The sequence below is a fragment of the Rhopilema esculentum genome, chromosome 15 (assembly GCF_057945365.1).
Source record: "Rhopilema esculentum isolate cy_ngs chromosome 15, ASM5794536v1, whole genome shotgun sequence".
Classification (NCBI taxonomy): domain Eukaryota; kingdom Metazoa; phylum Cnidaria; class Scyphozoa; order Rhizostomeae; family Rhizostomatidae; genus Rhopilema; species Rhopilema esculentum.
In genome coordinates, this window is record NC_142829.1 from 3,464,970 (window position 1) to 3,485,364 (window position 20,395).

The 20,395-nt window shown below is 34.2% G+C and overlaps 1 protein-coding gene across 1 annotated transcript; it reads left to right on the plus strand.

Moving 5' to 3' along the window:
- The first annotated feature begins 262 nt into the window (after positions 1 to 262).
- On the plus strand, positions 263 to 19,291 carry LOC135685049 (origin recognition complex subunit 3). Its single transcript, XM_089112861.1, has 25 exons — positions 263 to 517; positions 836 to 1,590; positions 2,539 to 2,641; positions 3,836 to 3,936; positions 4,368 to 4,491; positions 4,838 to 4,942; positions 5,202 to 5,257; positions 5,599 to 5,716; positions 5,886 to 5,967; positions 6,319 to 6,478; positions 6,692 to 6,805; positions 7,426 to 7,562; positions 7,980 to 8,043; positions 10,501 to 10,617; positions 11,245 to 11,324; positions 11,827 to 11,904; positions 12,849 to 12,919; positions 13,346 to 13,440; positions 13,678 to 13,766; positions 14,706 to 14,781; positions 14,969 to 15,034; positions 15,663 to 15,779; positions 16,190 to 16,269; positions 16,416 to 16,520; positions 18,798 to 19,291. Exons 2-24 carry the CDS (start codon positions 1,546 to 1,548, stop codon positions 16,516 to 16,518), a joined length of 2,181 nt encoding a protein of 726 aa, XP_088968987.1. The 5' UTR covers positions 263 to 517; positions 836 to 1,545; the 3' UTR covers positions 16,519 to 16,520; positions 18,798 to 19,291.
- Positions 19,292 to 20,395: the final 1,104 nt, after the last annotated feature.

Here is a 20,395-nt window from a genome sequence, read left to right on the forward strand (position 1 = left end):
TTAGAAGAAATTTTTTGATGAGCATTTAATTAATTACTACCAAAAGTATGAATTTGTTGTAGCAATTCAGTAAAACGCCATAGGCGACCTCAGATGGCAAAAGTCATCAAATTGAGGGGGCAATTTGAGAATTTACGGTAGCAGTGGGGTCTTACTCGAGGGAGGGCTTATTGACAATTTGTAGTTCTAGGGTGGGGGCTTATTCGAGGGGGCTTTTTCAAGGGGGGGGGGGGCAATTCGAGGATTTACGGTACCTCAAAGATATTAGGCAGTTTAAGCATGGGCGACGATAACCATAACGATAACGATAGGAGGCTTTATTACCTTAATGCGCAGGCGTCAGTGGAGATTCCCCTTCCGTTATCGTTCTCACTCATGGTTCTAGTACGATAGAAATCTGATGTATCGTTCTGTGACAACGATAGGATTCGGTGACGGATTTTGCTGAGTTTTATGAGGATTTTCAACTGGAAATAGCTTCATCAGCCACTTCATTATCAAGCCTCAAATCATGCGGGTGAGTTTTTTGTTTCTCTTGTTTGTTTAAAGCGATTCATAATTTTATTTTCATGATGGAATTGGGCCTACCTATATTGTAAAGATTCACATAGGCTGCAGCGATGAAATTCAATAAAAATTCTGCAAATTCGGTAACAAAGATTGAGAACTTAAACTTTTTTATTACTCTAATATTAAACAAATTCTTTAAAATTTGTGTCAAGCGACCAAGGTCGTTATTTTCTGAGGGTTTCGACCTTAAACTACCAAGGTTGAGAAAAAGATTGTTCGTGTTTTGGCTGGAACGTGTATTCACCATCTCTCAAATTTTTTCAAGGTTTTAGTGGACATTTCAAATGACTGTCATTTGCCCAAGATGAGATGAGCTTTAATGCGAGATGACCTAACAGCAAAATTTTGGTAGACGAGGGCTGGAAGAAGGAAGGCTGTGCAGAAAAGGAGGAAGAAACGCTCTTGTTAACTTTGTAGTATTTTGTATATAATAACTCTACGTTGGAAATAAATTCATTCATTTAAATTGAAAATCTATTTTCTCAAATCGGAACTTTTTCGGTATCAGTTATCTCATAGTGCAAATATGGAGTATGAAACTTTCAGAATAAATTTAGGCCTTTTTGTAATTCCAACAGAAGAGGAAGATCTTCGTCATTGATAACATCAAAGCTGTGTGTGACAGCAAGAACTTAATTAACATTTTTACGGTCATATTTTATTTAGCTAAATAATTTTTAACATTTGTGGGGCATTCAAAACTAGACTTCCGTGCCAAACAAGGAAGTGTGTCATGCGGTAGAGCTGCAGTCCCCTACGGGTGTCCATGCTTAATGTACTTATACCACAACGATAACGGAAACGATGACAGTAGACTCTATCGTTATCGGTATCGTTATCGTCGCCTGTGCTTAAACTCTCTAGTGTCAACACAATGATGTGTCTCAATGACATGCCTGTTTTTTATTTCTAAAGCGAGGCTACGAGGCTGTTGGCGGGAATCATGATTTACCGATAGGCCTGCAAAGGTAGAAAATGGCATCAGAGCGGGCATCAGAGGAGACTGTGTCCATTTCGAAGGCAAGTATTATGTGATCGCAGCAGTTAATGCATCAGTAAACTTTTTGATCTCGAAAAATGATAAATAATCTTGAAGGTTTCATTTTGAAGGTCAAGTACCGTGCCATACGCGTAGCCCGACATATTATACCAGCCTTATTTTGAAAAATAAGGACGGATGCAACTTATGATTTAAAATTTGAAAATCTTATAATAAAAAGACGAGGAAATATGTAATTGTGAAGCCCCGAAAATTTTTTCTCTCTTGAAATTTCATGCTTTGACTATTTCTGATCTGGAGGACTTGGAATATTTTTGTCATTCATATATGAGAGATCACTCATTTGAGCCAAGTACCCACTGTGCTTCCTGGAACATTGCACACCCACTTACCATTCTGGAAAAGAGGATGCCCCCTCCCCTTCAAATTTTTGCAAGTTTCTCTTGGCCCAACAACGTTGGCAGAAATGACAGTCTGAGACCTTTGATGATGTTCTTAATGGAACGTAAACTAAATTAAATTACATGTTTATTATGACAGTTAATAACAATGTTTAGATTTGCATGCAAATCATGTTGTCCCAGTGAGGGCTAGGTAATGTTGTTGAATAAAGGGTTATTCCAACAAAGGTTTTATCTATGACCATGACAACAAATAAAAACTTAGATTTTGGGATAGTTGGAGGGTCATGGTAGAAGATGAACCTGATGATAGAAGATGGTACCTGATGATGATGATTCCAACAAAAGAAGTGGGTTTTTTTCCAGAGAGGATGGGTGCAATGCAATCAATCTGCTTACTCTTTTAGTAAGCGAATAGTGAAAAGCAAACATCATAACTTGTATTGACAACACACTGTCAATCAAAAATATGTTTCTTTTCACCTAGCATTGCTACAGTTACTTAAAATTAAATTTGAATGATATTTTGCACTACTGTGTGAATGATATTGTTGTTCTATGTTGCAGGGTTGCTTTCTATTTAATTGCAATGAAAGTAAAGCTGGAAAGACAACTAAAAAAAAGAAACATCAAAGAGGGTCACTAAAAGTAAAAGCAAGATATTTTACAGGTCAGCATTTGAAAATATATTTACAAAATAAGAAAAACTGGAAAAATAATACATAACAAAATGCATTTTGTCTGACAAAAGTTAAGGCCGGTTTCCACTTTATTCGCACTGGTCGCGTGACTGAGCGAATGTACATTGGGGCATGCGCAAATTGAACTTCCTCATTGGCTGCGAATGCGAGACCATTCGCTGAGTAGTTCAACTGAGTTGAACTACTGGTTGCATTCGCCGATTTGCTGACTTGTTGATTCGAATTTCGCCAAGTTGCGTGACCAGAGCGTATCAAGTGGAAACCGGCCTTTAGATAACAACAACTTTCCTGCCTTTAAGTGGCTCAACCTGGCTTAAAAGTATTTTTGTTTGCTAAAGTTATGATGACTAAATGAAATTTTATAGGAGTTAATTTCAGGATGGGCATTTTTGACCTTTAAATAATTTGCCTAAGGTGTTATTGTTTGCTATATGTGACTTTGTTAGTTTATGTGCATAGATGGAGAGTCTTTTGGTCTCTTGAGAACTGGATTCGAAATACTAGGTTCATAGAATTTTAATGCCCTTGGTTGATTTATGGGTATTTGGCATAGCATGGGCTAATTTTGCTTGGTGAAGCCTCAGTACATGTGTGGTGTTCATTTATTTACAGCTCTCCCACCCTCATTTTGATTCTTTAAACAAAAATTGCTTTTTCCATACAGTCTTACATTTTGTGTTTCTTTTTCTGGCATTCTTAAAGCTTCTCTGGTTGCCTTTTAAGGCATCTTTTGTGCTGTTTGGCATTTTTCATGCTAGTAGGTAGGACCAATGTATTGGCTCTTGTTTGGGAAAAGAGGCTTTTCTTAGAAATCTCTTCCTGTCAACGGTTTGTGGTAGGTTCAGCCATTTCTCCAGAAGCACCAACTGCCCAACTGGGTACTGACTGACTGACTTACTTATGTCTATGACTCTCTATGACATGTTTTTTTAAACTTCCCAATGAAGCCTTCATTAGTTAATAATGTAATGCTTTGAATAATCTCCAACCAAATATCTAATTATTTGCCCTGAATAGAAGGATTTGTGTTTCCAGGATTGATGGTGGGTACACAGAAAAGAAATCTTTGACAAATGTTAACCCTTTGAAAGTTCAATACAAAGTATCATCTAATTTGCAAATGACCAGAACAATTTTCATAAAAAAGTTATGATTTTTTGCAGAGAATAAGTTTCCTCTCCTGAAAGGCGAGAATTCTCAGCAAGCTACTTTGCGGTATACGTGTTTCAAAGAATGCTGGGTGAATATTTCAGAGCAAATTGAAGTATGTTATTTTAATAACTGACTTTTAATAATACAAGCTGTTAGGGGCTTCTTTGAAAGAGTTAAGTTCAAGTAAACAAAATTGAAATGTTGTTTTGTAAGTATTTTGAAAACCTGAATTGTTCTAATGAAGAGCTTCTATTGCCATTTAGTTGCAATTCGGGGTTAGTAATCAAGTCAACTACCCCATTTTTTTAAGTTGTTATAATCTTAATTTTTAGTTGATGATTTATGTTGGGCTAAAAGAGCCTGATAACTTGCTATAGGATACCATTTTTGTGCTGCTACAAAAGTTATAAATTTTTTCTTGGTAACTAAATATATGTTTCATTGTAAATGATATTTTTTCTTTAATTAGCATTCAGTACAAAATGTAGCATTTTTATTCAACAAAGTTTAGTTTTATTTGATTATTTTTACTGCTTGCCCAAGAGCATCCAGGTTGCAACCAACAAAAAAGTTTTTGATGATCTGCTCACTTACATAAAAGAAAGCTATTCAGAGGAAAATGCAAATTACCAATGGAGAGAACTGCCAACAGCAGCTCTTTTGACAGGTATGTGATTCTTCTTTTGAATTCATGAACATTTATGATGGGCATTCAAAAAAACAATTCATAGAAAACTATCTAGAAGCTCAGAAGCAACTGCACTTATATCTGGAAATTATCTAGTAATAATTTGATCTATAAGCTATGAGTTTATAGTGAGATTACTAACATAAATCTTCCATTGTTTTGCTAAGCATAATGCTAAACAGATTATTTCTTAGTTTTTGTCAAATTTATAAGGCTAAAAATGCAATCCTATTTAGTTTTTGAATATGGGTTTGATAAAATATTTTTATCAATCTTCTTGTTTATTGTAAACCTTTAAGTCTCATTTTTTGTTTCTTTTTTTTAGGAGTAAACATGCCAGATCATGATATAATTTTCCAACAAATAACCTCAAGCATCTTGAATGACATAACACCGCATGTTGTTCTCCTTCACTCAAAAAACTGCTCCAGTAAGTAAATATTTGAGGGTATTAGGTTGGTCCTTTATGGCTTTTCTTATCATCATACCATTATCATAGGCTATTTGAGGTTTTCGTAACCTATAACTAATATTTTTTCATTCTTACCTGTTGAGTTCTGCTACCCATCTACCATTTTCCTTAGCAGGTTTCTTTTTGTGGATATAACCTCACATCATGTAAACCTTTTATAAATCAAATGTTTATTTATTTAGTTTTGAATTAAAAATTCTCAACATTCTATTGACAGACTTGAAATTCTTGATGAGAGAGGTCATTACACAACTTATGACTACTGATGATGAGGTATATGAAATTCTGGTTTTATGAAAATATGCTTAAATTTTGCTACCAGCATATTCCTGTAAATTACAGCTTGTTTAACATATAATTATTTAATTTTCGACATAAAAATAAAATACTATTTGATTAAGATTAATTTATAGTCACTCATCATTTGCAGTCACAAAATTTGGTACATACCATTTGGTGTGATTGTAACTATTAATTGCTTTATATGATAGATCTTAAACTTTGCACATTCTATTTAGAGACTCAGAGAATCAGAGAGTTACTTTTGACAATATTTTGATAGCCATGTGTAATCTATGTATCATGATTATTTGTTTTCACCTGAAAAACTTTAGGAAGATGATGTTAATGAAAATCTTGATAAGAGCTTCTTTGAAGAAATGGGAAAGATAAAGCGATTTACATTCAAAGTGCTGAGATCTTGGTATTCAAAAGTTTCAACTAAGGATTCAGGTATGGCCCCTTTGTTTTAACAAAGAGAGAATATAATAGTAAGAAAGTTAGTTATTAATGGTTGTGTCCCAAAGAGTATCTTTTTTGCCTGATTTTTTGTGAAATGCAGCCTAATTGACCAAAAGCTCAAATCTTCTGTAAAGAATTTGAAAACAATTTTTCCTTTTAGGCAAAAATCCAATTGTCATCATTCTAGAAGACTTTGAAGGCTTCCACAAGTCTGTGTTGCAGGACTTCATCTTAATTGCAAGGTTATACTTTTTTCCTCTTGGTAGGCATGATATTGAAGGAAAAGTTGTATATTCACCTTATTTCCATTCAAAGGTGGTAATGGCTTTATTTGTAAATAAACAGCAATTTTATCTGGTTTGTGCATTAGGCTAGTGATTTAAGACAAAATAGTCCAGGGCAAAAGATGTGGTCTAGATCATTGATGGATGTTATAGTTGATTAGTTCATAAAAAATTAAAAATTTAAATAAAAACTAAGAAAACAGAGAGTGGTCATAATTGGGAAAGCAAATTTTTCTTGTTTTCTTAAAAGTGATTTTTTGTTTCTCAAAGCGGAACATAACCATTGCATTTTTCGTCATATTTTGACAGTGAATACATACAGGATCTACCAATAGTTTTGGTGTTTTCATTGGCAACAACTATTGGAGCTGTGCACAACTCTTTGCCTCATTCAGTCTCAACCAGACTTTCCATTGAAAAGTTCCATGCAGAGCCATCCTTAGAGTGCCTGCACATAATTCTCAATAAGGTATATATTTAACATCTTTTTACTCCTGTGTTATATTATTATTTCATTATAATTCACTATATAAGTTTTATATTTAATAGAAAAGTCAATTTGGACTCCTTCCTTCCCCTGAAGATTTGTTTGCTCTTGTTAAGCAAACAAAGTTTATTCAAGATATTATTATTGCTTGAAGGATTGAAGGAACATTTACGCAAACCTTTTTTCATTCAACAGGTCTTCATAACATCACAGCATCCTTTTAAGTTGGGACCCAGACTTCTTCACGTTTTATATGACAAATTTCTGTGCCAGGACTTTTCTATTCAGAGCTTTGCTAGTGCAGTGCAGGTATTGTTAATCATCAATATATTCTTTGAATCTAAAAAAGTGATTTTTTTATGAAATTCTACTTTGAATCCCTTTCAGAAAATGAAATGAAAAAACGGTAATCAGAGGAAGTTAAATGGCAACATCTATCCATGTGCTGTAGATCTGCAGAGGATATTTTTATGATCTGATTACATTGTCCCACGAATAGAAAATATTTTTGCTATGAGCTCTGTTTTGACATATTATTTATATTGCCTTGCAACCTTTCTAGTCATTTTCTATTTCCGTTTAGTCTCCTTTCTTAATCTGATTACATTGCTTTTGTTACTGCCCAGCTTCCGTACGTAGTTTTAAAGATACTAAGAAGCTATACTTATTGAGCAGTGTCGTGGTCTGTCCTCTTGGTTTGTCTACACCTTGTGATTTCATATTCCTGGAATTTCAGAGAGCTGATACTTCTCCTGTATCTATGTAAAACTTTGGCCAGCCTAGTAAAACTTGAATCACACAATGTTGGATCTGTAAACCATATCAAAAACCAATGAACCACTTACTGATTTTACTAAGCATATGCATTTGATCTTCCTGATTAAAAATTCTAACAATCTAAGTGCATTGTAATCTGTATCTTATTTTAGTTTGCTATGCTGGAGCATTACTACGATAATCCTCTGAGCATTTTTTGCACTTATGACAACAAAATGCATAGAAATGCCATTGACTCCTTGAATGAAGACCACATCACGTATCTCATAAACATGCCATCTTACCAAAGGTATTGCAACCTAAAAGCCAATCGATTAAACCTTTGATGTCTTTTTACAAGAATCATTTTCAGGCAGTTTTCCTGAAAATCAAAATTTTTGAAATTTTGAGGTCTATGTTATAAAAACATTATGTTATATTTTTGAATCTGATTTGAGGTGTAGTTATACAAATATTTTTCAAAGATGATGTAAAGATAATTTATGAAAATAACCATTGTAGAGTAACAATCAAGATTTTATTTAAATGTGTTGATGTTCTTCTTTAAATCATCAATAATTCTAATTTTTAGAAGAAATTCGGTTTGTTCCATAACTATGGAGCAACACGAATTAAACAGAAATGTTTGTCAATCTAACAGGTATTTGTAACAAGCATCATAGATTTTTAATATCACAATTTGATCTTAAAATAAATTTATTCTCAGGTTCCAAGATCGAAAGTCTTTGAATGAGCAAGAGAAACTATTACAAGACATACCACACATCAAGGTATTCCGTCTATACGTCAAGTTATTAGGTTTGTTCATCAAGGTAGCAAGATGTACTATACATCAAGGTATTCCGTCTATACGTCAAGTTATTAGGTTTATTCATCAAGGTAGCAAGATGTATTATACATCAAGGTATTCACCAAGTTATTCAGCCTAGGTTTCAAGTCTGAACATCAAGGTAGTATGACATACCATTCATCACGGTATTCAATCTAGGTATTAGGTCTATACATCAAGGTAGTATGACATACCATTCAATGACATACCATTCATCACGGTATTCAATCTAGGTGTTAGGTCTATACATCAAGGTAGTATGACATACCATTCATCATGGTATTCAATCTAGGTATTAAGTCTATACATCAAGGAAGTATGACATACCATTCATCATGGTATTCAATCTAGGTGTTAGGTCTATACATCAAGGTAGTATGACATACCATTCATCACGGTATTCAATCTAGGTATTAGGTCTATACATCAAGGTAGTATGACATACCATTCATCATGGTATTCAATCTAGGTGTTAGGTCTATACATCAAGGTAGTATGACATACCATTCATCACGGTATTCAATCTAGGTATTAGGTCTATACATCAAGGTAGTATGACATACCATTCATCATGGTATTCAATCTAGGTGTTAGGTCTATACATCAAGGTAGTATGACATACCATTCATCACGGTATTCAATCTAGGTATTAGGTCTATACATCAAGGTAGTATGACATACCATTCATCACGGTATTCAATCTAGGTATTAGGTCTATACATCAAGGTAGTATGACATACCATTCATCACGGTATTCAATCTAGGTATTAGGTCTATACATCAAGGTAGTATGACATACCATTCATCATGGTATTCAATCTAGGTGTTAGGTCTATACATCAAGGTAGTATGACATACCATTCATCACGGTATTCAATCTAGGTATTAGGTCTATACATCAAGGTAGTATGACATACCATTCATCACGGTATTCAATCTAGGTATTAGGTCTATACATCAAGGTAGTATGACATACCATTCATCACGGTATTCAATCTAGGTATTAGGTCTATACATCAAGGTAGTATGACATACCATTCATCATGGTATTCAATCTAGGTGTTAGGTCTATACATCAAGGTAGTATGACATACCATTCATCACGGTATTCAATCTAGGTATTAGGTCTATACATCAAGGTAGTACAGGCTTTCGTGGGAAAAATATAGCAGGCGTGCTAACCACCGCACCCCTGAAAACATCCAGGCGTGTGATGGCGTGTGACATTTTTTCACAAAACATTTTGATAATTATGGTAGATCTACGGAGAAATGGCCAACACGAAAATGATGACAGCAAAAATTTCAATGAAATTTACTTCGCTGAATTCTTACCATGACTACTTACATTTTAGCAATTGAGCAATTTTCTAAACAAGTATAAACTGAGCTTATTTAATATATCCAAAAAAAACGGCACTACAAGTATAGAAATATGTTTGCCATGTCGTAAGCAGTTTTCATTAGCTTCAATAATGAATCCTTAGCAGAATCATTGATGCTTTGGCGTTCATCTGGTTGTAATGGCAGTTTTTTCATGTAAATCAGTGCATCGAGAGCCCTTTGTTATCAAACATGACAGCTATTTTGTGTACCTCACTGGCCAGATGCATAAAAGATAATGATGGCCCAACTTTCATTAAATCAAATGTTGCTAAAATCTAGATTTAAAGCCTAGCGATGTCTAAAGAGGGGGCTGTAGGGGGTAGCGAAATCCAGCAAATCCTCTGTTATTTTTTTCCGCATCATTGGCAAATCGGCTCCTTTTTATCGCATAATCGGCTACTTTCGTACATTAGCGATAGAAAATGAAAGTCTTGTTCAAAACACTTAATGTTTCATAATATCGGGATTCCACTGTAGATTAGTTCTATGATTATTTCAAAATTTTATATTTAATCGGCAATCCTGAAAAGGTGTTAAGCCTTTTTGAAGTGGCATGAAGTAATAGTACCAAGGAGGGATCAATTTATTAACTCATCTCAAAAACCCACAAAACCAATAATTATGAATTTTGCTCCGATAATAAAAGAAGGCGTGCGATGTTTTGCACTCCTGGAAAGCAGCAGGCGTGCGCCAGGGCGTGCGCGTGCGATCGCACGCCTTTCCGACGAAAGCCTGTAGTATGACATACCATTCATCACGGTATTCAATCTAGGTATTAGGTCTATACATCAAGGTAATATGACATACCATTCATCACGGTATTCAATCTAGGTATTAAGTCTATACATCAATAATCATTCAAACAGCCACCTTCAAAAATCAGTCCTTAGCTCTTAGCGAATTGTTATATTTTTTTGAACCATAGAATTAACAATTGTATGCTTTGCATCTCCTTTTTTGAAGCTCATTTCAAATTATATCACCAAGTATCTAGTATGATTTCCCTGTTTTAGAAAACAGCTAAAAAGATGATTGATGAATTCAGAAAGACAATGACAACTCTTTTCCCAGTTTTGAGATGTTTGCACAAAATTTCTTCCAAACTTCCAAGAGCACCTTTTGGAAAGCGAGTAAGAGTGAATGGTTTTATAAAGTTTTATAAGTTCAAAAACGCCAAGTGGGGTTAGGCATAGTCGTTTTTTGTCGAAAAGCAAAGATATTGGATACTTTATCTTGAAATATCTTAAGATTTTATTGCTAAAATCATTAGTTATTTTTTACTGTACCTGTTTTGAAGAAAATTTAGTATCGTAAGATGGTCTTATTCACAACACAAGTTTCTAAATTTGAAAATAGCGCGCATGAGTGGAAATATATCTTACTGTAGTACTTTTCGTGTAATATGATTGTCGGATAGTGTCCAAAGGTAAGCAGAACAGTTATATCCACTTTCGAATCGAAAGTCAAGCCAGAAGAAGAATAGCACGTTTTAACGTTTCTTTGTTTTTACTAGCCTCAGCTACTAACTTTTGACCTAGCTGAAGATTCAAAGAGAGAAGATTATTTTTTGTATCTACACAGGTCGGGATTCTTTGTCGTCACTCCTTGTTGGCCCATTCTGGTTTCTTAAGTTACTAAACAGTAGCTAATTGGTTATTTTCCTAACAAATTATGAAGAGAACTCTTTTTATGAAACCATTTTCTCTTTCCTGCTATTCCTGACATATTGAATATGTTCGAATGTTTCTTTTTTACAGTTGAAAGATGTCTATGAATTCTGCATGAAGCAAGAAATTGTAAAGAAAGAGCAATACCATACATCTATTGCGTTGCTTAAGTGAGTCAGTCTGTTTCGTCATAGGTTTTCGTTTTTTTCGCATTTTGATCCCATCATTACCACTATTACAATAAGTGCCGACAAAGCTCAAAGGACGATATTGTTTGTACACAGGATTTCTGCAAATAAAATTTTGTTTATTGATCCTATCCATTGTAATTTTTCTTAAAAACAGTTACTAACATTGATAAATTCTATATCCTTGAATATTCAGAGATGTTTTATATTTTGCAAATGTAGCACATATTCTAGTGTTTATTCTACAGTGACACACATGTTATGTACTATTGTTTTTACTAGGCACTGCACGTTCAGTGACTATATTAATGCAAGATGTATTTAAACCGCATACTGGCACAACCCTCATTTATTTGCCTAAAAGAAGGTTGTATACACAAGGCAAATCAACATGCAAGGGTTATTCCCAGGTGAAGGATTCTCCTTACATTCCAACCAGTTGAAGGACTCTCCTCATTCCATTTTCATTTCGGTTTTTCTATAGGCAAACATCAAAGGACGATCTAGTATTTCTTTTGGAAGAATGCTACACAATATTATCAGATTTCATTCAAGAGAACACGTAGGTTCAATATCGATATTTTGAGTCTCCATTTTGTCCTCTTGTCAATTTTATTATCTTATGCCACGGGTGCCACGGGCAAATAAGGAAGTAAAAATTTGCTCAGTTTACGTCCATATTAAACGTGAAACTCTAGCGACTTAGAACCGTCCTGTTCTACGTACAAAAGCATGTGCAGCTCTCCTTATACAGTATCAGGTAATAGCAAAAGGCTGGTTAATATTAATATTTAAATTGAATGATATAATATTTTTGTTAATAATTATTCACTTGAGGCACTTGTAATACCCCTACCTCCAATTATAGTGTGCGTGATAATGGCTTAGACAAGAAGCATATTTCATAGATTGTTTTGAGCATTAAGTCGCTACTTTGATTATTAAAAGACAAGGGAAATTTACACTAAAAGACCACGGGTAACCGTTAAATCATAGACCATATTTTTTGAAAAATAAACCTATAGGCACTCAACATAGAAACCATAAAACACTTTTTTACTTAAGATTAGAGTTTGAGTTGTAACTGGTAGATTTTTTCATTTGTTAATTTGTAGTACTACTTTTATATAATTGTTTTTATGTGTTTTGCTATCAGAATCCTGTTTAAGTTCCATCGATTAGTTATGTAAATTATGATAAATTGATATACTATTTCTTTTGTGAAATCAATAAGAAATGCTTAAAATCATTTTAGAATAAATAAAACCGGGCACAAGTGCATTCATATGATGGATGAAAATGTACTTTACTAGCTATTAAACTAGGTATAATAAGGAGACACCGTGGGCTACCAGCGAAAATACCATTGATATTACAGACCTTTAAAGGTTGACAACAGTTTTTGTTAACAAAACATTTCTCCTTTCCAATCGCCGTCTACAATTCTGACCTCCAGATAATGATAATTATTGTTGTGTAATAGAAAATAAATGCTTAAATTTCTAGATTAGGTGCGTGTTTTGCTGATGATCTACCCAAGCTAGAACAATTGATGAAGAAGTTTGACACGCTTGATAGTAAGTTATTTCACCTCATGCAGAAAAAGTATGGACATTTGTTTAGACTCATGATATTGAAGTTGATAATTATTTTCTGAAAAATCTACATCCTGAAAGTAGTTGTTTATGGTATTACACAAATTGTCTCTGGGTCAACCTCCTTTAGCTGATATATTTTATAAATTCTCTTGAAAACTATTTTTAAACTTTTGCCAAACCGTTTTAGTGTTTCAGGTTAAATTTCAGGGCTTTGCTTTCTCCTAGAGGCATCGAAAATAGAAAGATTTTCTACAATGGAAATTCAATTTTAAGTTAAAACTAAAATTGGTAAGATTAACTGATATCAGAGCAGCTTTGACATTCAGCTTTACATGTTGCTTATTATTGGTGTAACATGCTACTTTCTTCTTTATTATTGACTGTTTTGTTTTTCTGCTCCTTCAGATCTCAGTAACCAAAAAGATGAAGAAGCTAGTGCTATACCAAAAACACCAGTAGAAAAAATACCAGTTTATAAGAACAGATTCGAGTTGCAAGAGGTAATTTACCTTTTCTTAAAAATTTTGTTATAACAATCATGAAAACATGAGTGAAGTAGGCTCTTGAATTGTTCTTGTCAAGTTAATGAAAAGAACGTCTTAATATCTGCATTGTTAAAGTTGTGAACCATATCGAAAGATGCAGTAGCTTGTGCTAGATAGTACATGTTTTAAATACACCCTGCTTTTTATTAGCTGTGCTTTACGTAGATCTCAAAAGGTATATTGTCATTTTAGCGTATGAGGCAAGCAGTTAAAGAACGAAAATCCACTCCATACGATAATTTACGGAATGAAGTCATCGATTGCTGGGATTCTATTTTTCGGTATTTTGTTACGTAATTAATTTCCATGTTTCTTAGCAGGCACAAGTCTGTCAGAGAACGTCTTTAATTCATTGTTTAACGGGATAAACTTTTAAGTCGTTATTCAGATATTTACAAAGAAGTTGTTTTTTAAAAAATATGATCACTAAGAGACTTACTGGGAATTTTCGCAATGCTGACACTCCAGTTTAAGACAAACCGCCGATATGCAAATATCTGGAAAAAATAAGCCTCATTAAATCTTAAATATTATTTTGTATATTTGATAGTAAACTCTAATTGTGCATTTAAAAATTTATCAATAACGTTTTTGTACTCGCATTTTTCTGATTGGACTATTTCGATCTACATCTGGGTATATAATTGCATTTTGTTTTTTGAACCCTCATTATGACGTCAATCTAAGGATTGCCAGGCAAAAAAGCTTTTAGTACTATGTTATGAAAAGTTTGTTTTTTTCAAAGCCTGTGACAAGTCAAAGAATGGGTAGTTTTCTCTCTCCACCTAGTTGACCCTTTTACCATCGATCTGGCTGCATACCTCAGTATTAAGTGACATACTTTTTCAATTGTTGTTTACGCTTTTGTTTCTAGGACTGGATAGATTTAAAGTGGAACAATCAAGCAACCTTTAATCGCATCAAACATTAGACTAGCAGTTGCAACTTAAGCCTTCCTGTTCTATACACGAAAGCGTGTACAGCTCTGTTTTTTCTGGCATGGAGCATTAAATAGCTGAAAGGCAAAAAAATAATTTGTCATCTTGAATTAGGAATTCACGACTCAATATTCAAATATCTGCAGGCTGAAAGTGCGTCGGGCCTAACGAATAATTTTCAAGCTGACTTCTTCGTATAGAAACAGCTAATATGACATCTCGACGCCAAGACGATTTGAGTTCTTAATTTGCTAATTTACTTTCCCAAATCTTTTATTTTAGAAAATACTTAAAATGTCCTATGCTGCTTCCTCTTCACGAATTGTTCATTTTCGATGCCAAGGAGTCAGTTATGCCTGTATGTAGAAATTCTTGTGTGTCTCTGTTCAATTATGTTACGTTGATTTTTTTCCTCAACTAAAATCTCATAGTAGTGTTTAAAGAAGATATGCTGTTTTTAGCTGTTCACTTTTCTTTTAATCCTTTATTCCTTCAAGCAGTATCAAGTTTATTAAGCTTGTGTCTTTATTATCTTTTATCTTCAGCATATCAACCCTGCTCCTCGATTGTCAGTGCAAAATGCGTTACGAGATCCTCACTTTTACCTTAAGGTAATCATTATTTTTGCATCGATCGTGTTGTCGTGTTCATAAACATACCTTCTCAAAATACTATACAGGCCGCAATTCTTTTAGATATCATGGCTGGTATATTTCTGCCATGAAGTCAAGCGTTGAAGAAGTGATTTGATATTGCAGTTTGATACGAAGAATATCTAATTCATTCTTCTACCAATGTTTCATAGAGTCATTGTTTGATTTTTATAAATAGAATGATCTCTCGGCTTTTCCGATAGCTATTTGGTTTTTGACAACAATTGATTGATGATAGAAAGCCCTCTAGAAGTTCTTTACTTACACATCATCGAAAAATTCTTTGGGCTATTTGTGAAGCTTCTTTTTAATACTTATAGTTCTATGGCTCTCTATGTATGCCCTTTAGAGGCTCCCTTGTTTTCCTTACAATTTCAAGAAATTGACACGCGACTTAAGTTATACGGAATTTAACTGATACCAAACACAATATACATGACTCTGACAGGTAGCCAAACCAACGCTGTAAGGGCGATTGCTCACGTTACACGGTTGCCGTGCTATGGATGACTCACTCCAACTAAAAAAAATCACGCACAAAATTAAAATTTATTCGATTGTATATCAGGATTTCCCTTTTTTCTAGTGCAAATGTTGCAAAATTGACGCGGAGGATACCCAAGAAACCTTACCCGACTTGAGCATTGTCTACAAGATTCACTTGGAATGTGGAAAAATGATAAATCTCTATGACTGGATGCAGGTGCACAGTTTACTTTAGTTTGATTGGTTCAGCCTAAACATTTAAATTGACATTGTCAGTGCCATCTTGCGTCAATGCATTTTAAGGCATGTGCAAATGATCTAATATTTAGTTTAACAGCAGATTTAATATCAGATCAGGTTAAATATTTGGTCGTTTGCTCAGTATTGGACGATATTTTTTCAAGGAAAATTTGCTGGCCCAACATTTCATTGCTCTCCGCTTGATCGGTGAAATGTTATCATAAATGTTAGGCAGTTTGCACAAATGCCACACACTTGCTTGATCCCTTATTGCAAAAGTAAAAAAGTGTGCAAAATGATGCATGCACTTGAATATTTTATCATTCTTCTTTGATATTCTCCAGTCTGTCATCAACAGCATAGTTGTATTGTTTTTATTTGGCTTAGGCCTTTGTTGCCGTTGTTGCTCCCTCGCCTGCCGGTCGAAGCAATTCAAAAAAGCGACAAGCAGAAGACGAAAGCTTACAGTATCTTTTCCACTTGCTTTAGTTGACTATATTAGTGTTTTTGAGCCGTGTGCTAGAACTTTTATTTTGAAATGTTTTAAAGATACTTGTAATGGATATTAGTTTGAAGCCTTTGTGGTAATGTTTTCCCTTGACGAAAAAACCAGAGCACGGTTCTTCCAGAGTGTCTCAGAAATGCAATTGCTAGGTTTGATTAAGCCAACAAAGCGGAAAGCAGATCATGTCCAAAGGCTTACGTGGGGTTTTTAAAGGTTTGTATTTATTATTTACATAATTGTATGTTGCCAAAGTTGCTGGACTTATAAAATGTTTATTAAATCAGCTATCAAATGTATAAGCGTCATTTGCTCAAAAGCAACTTTCGATGTTTCAAACATTATTATTACATAATTATATGTTGCCAAAGCTGCTGGACTTATAAAATGTTTATTAAATTTGCCATCAAATGTTTAAGCGTCACTTGCTCATAAACAACTTTCGATGTTTCAAATATTCAAGGTTATGTTAGTACAGCTTTTTTTCTTATATAGTCTTAAGCCTTGGCCAAACGAATAGACCTTTCGATTGAGTAGCACTTGACTTGCTCTACGTTTTGCTGAGTGGTGTTTGATTTTGCTCCGTTGGAAATGAACACAATATTTCCCTGCGCAACGCTCAACATATCTTAGAACAATAGGACAGTTTTATGATCTGTTTAAGATTTTTGATTTCCATCAGAACTGCAATCGATAAGGAATAAACAGCTGTTAATATCACGGAGCATATAAATCATTTGGCCAAACGAAAGGTTTGATGCTGCTCAATCAAAAATTTAATCTCTTTGGCCAAGGCTAAAGAATACCTTTTTGAAAGAATAAATTGTATCTTTAATGGATAAATACATCGTTTGAGGTAATAATTGCAAAGTAATTTTATATTAATACGAATGACGACAAAATGATGGAACAGTATCAGCATCGTTCAAATAATGTATGTAGCATTTTGAAATTCGGTTTGAAATTGAGACAATATCAACTGTGTCTTTAAAGGGCTTCACTAGAATTGAAAATGTTTTGCAAATTAACCTGAAGGTTTGTTCTTCTGGTGATATGCTAGCCTAGCTCGATTTTTAAGAGATAACATCTCTCTTTGAGACGCTTTCTTAACTTTCTAGTGTTCAAGATTACAAATGAAGCCAGAATATTTTTAATTAAGATGTTATTGCCTTTTTTTTGTTGAAACATACAAATACAATATTTGGTCGATAAATCTTGCATAATGGATGAACTGGTAGTATTATGAGATATAATCGATGCATTTCTTGTCTTAACTGGCAATTTCTGCAAAGATTCAATCCAAACACATTAGCTTAAAGAATAACATCAGCTCATCGACAAGAGATCTACTTTCTAGTCTTTGAACATAAATTATGGTTTATGAATTTAATCAGAAAACAAAAACATGCTTTTCTATAATCCTAAACTGTGTTTAGACTACTTGCTGTCATTAAATTTTAAACAGAATCAGGCATGCATCCACGTTTTTTTCAAGCGGCTTTGAAATCCCAAAATTCCTTATCAGTCAACAAGAACTTATGAAAATGAACTCTTTCGGGAGGGTTGGAATTAAATTCTTTGAGATTTCCTTCAGAAAGACAGAAGTTGGTTGGTCTATTTGGCCTCTGTTTAACGCTGCTGGAATCCACTGCATTTTGATGACGGGGTGAAAGAAACGCCTCTGCAACGAACTTTCTCTTTGCTGAATGACCACTTCTAGAAGTGTTGCTCCTTTTGTGTGTTTTTTATGATATACCTATTCACAACCCCTTCATCATCAGTTTCGTCGGCTGTATTATAAGCCCTTTGAATGAAAGTGAATGTCGAAGAGATAAATTGGCAGGCTAGAGCATGTATTGTAATGGGCTTGTCATGTTGAGCTGTTAGATCTCAATGTTTATTATCAAACATCCTTTTGTTCCAGTCCCTCAGTACAACGGTTGGTAATACTGTAACATTAGATTAGAAATCGTATTGTAGTAAACCGTTATATTTTGCAGCTAAATGCCAAATACTTCGCTGAGGGGTCATAAATGTAAACTTAAAATATCCGGCATCTTGAGATACACCTGTATATTTTGGGCTGTCATCTACGGTGATAAACAATTTAAAACAAAGGGCAAATTTAACGCTTATTTATTTTCACCTTAAATTCTAGATTCCAAACTCATCTTCAACTTTATACTTCTTTCTAAAACAATTTTGACTTGATTTATGAAAAACAATGCAATGCCTTATCACGTGCACCTGTCCTGTCCAATTTCTAGCCTCCGGGGCTTGATGCTTTTATCTATAAGTTTTTGTATTAAAACATATTGTATTCCGTGCTCAGTCACTCAGGCAACCCCCTGCTTTGTACAAAACGAAGGATTCCATACTTTCATTAAAACTAACTTCAAAACGTCGTTTGAAGTACGAAACAGAGCACCGCATCATGAAAAGCCTAAATTTGTTTTTATTGATCGGAATTTCTTCATTGCTTTTTGGTTTCAGCCAGTATGCATTGGCGAGGCATGCCTATTTGTTAGACGAAACAATGCCGAAAGCAGTTGATGACTCCGAAGAAGAAATGATCAATGAAAAATTTAGACCAGAAGAGCTTGAAGCTTTCCTGAAAACATTTCAGCAAGATGAAGTAACAAAACTGAGACCACTCGAAGTCGAAGAGCCGCCGAATTTTGCAGAAGTTTCTCCTGACATCTTGTTAGAGCGACTCATTGATGAGGCTGACCAGGAAAGGAACGTTGAAACGACAGCCGGGAAACAAAAAATGGATCATGGTGTGATGGAAAAACAAGACTATAGACTGAAGAACGATCAAGCTGGAACTTCTTATATTGATATTAACAGTGATCTCAATGATTCTTTATAGAATCTAAAAAATTGCTGTATCAACTTTCAGGGGTATTAATGTTTACAATTTAACACTGGTGAGCTACTCATATTGTTAATTTTTCGATTAACTAAATCTTATTTCTTAGATTTAACTTCTGTAGTGAAGCATGACCTCTGTAGTACAAATTTTATCTATTAGATAATTTCAACCCAATATGCCAATCGACAGCTATTACTTTAGTTGAATTCTCCAGTTTGATCCCGATAACTCGAATTCTCATTAACTCCTTCTGTTTCCATTCCTTTGAACCTTTGTAATACTTTTGTTTAGAAACCTTCGTTAAGTCAAACTTTTGATTCTGTCAAACTCGAATATTCTATATCTTCATCCATAATTCTATACTCATTCGGTCATCGTTTTTCTATAACCAGAACTTTTTCTGGGTGAAGTGAAAACATAGGCAATATCTTTTTTAAATAAGTAACGCTTTTCTACCACAAAATCAAGTTGTATTAACACAGATACAGTGAAGACTGCAATGAGCTCGTAGTTCTTCTGCATCCCCAAGATTTCACTTTTTGCCAAACATCTTTGCTGTGTGTTTAAAAAATAGTCACTTGTTTCATCTTTTAATTACTAACAATTGTCTGTAACATCTTTCAATTGCTAACCGACTTTGACACATACTGCATACATATCGACGATATTTTCTGATTTTCAAAGAACATCGAAAGTCCGACTTGCCTTCGGTTTGAAGGTATCCTTATATACGTTGTGTTTATTGATACGGGTTTCAAGAGCAATCTTAGCTTTTCAAAAGACTAGTAGTTCATGTTGTTTCCTAATAAACTTGTTGTAGCTCGAACTTATGTTCACTTTTTCTTCAAGTTTGAAAGACCCGATAACTCAAACACTCGTTGCCTCGATTCGTTGCATCCGCTCCATTGGAAATTCGTGATAACGGGCCTATACACTTTGTTTTCATCTTCACGATCGATACTATGAAATCTGTTTGTAGAATGACATCTTTAGAATGACTTTTCCATATAAATTTAAATCTTCTTAAGAATTTATTTGCTCACCTGCTTTTCAATCAAGTATTAAGTGTTTATCAAAATATTCATCTTTGTCTGTATATTTATAGCTTGGCTATGGCATCTTCCATCTCTTTCGTCTATCATATTCAGTGTTGTCTTTCTCACCCATTCTATCAATATCGTCTCTCTCACCTAGCGTTGTCTTCTTTATTCAGGAT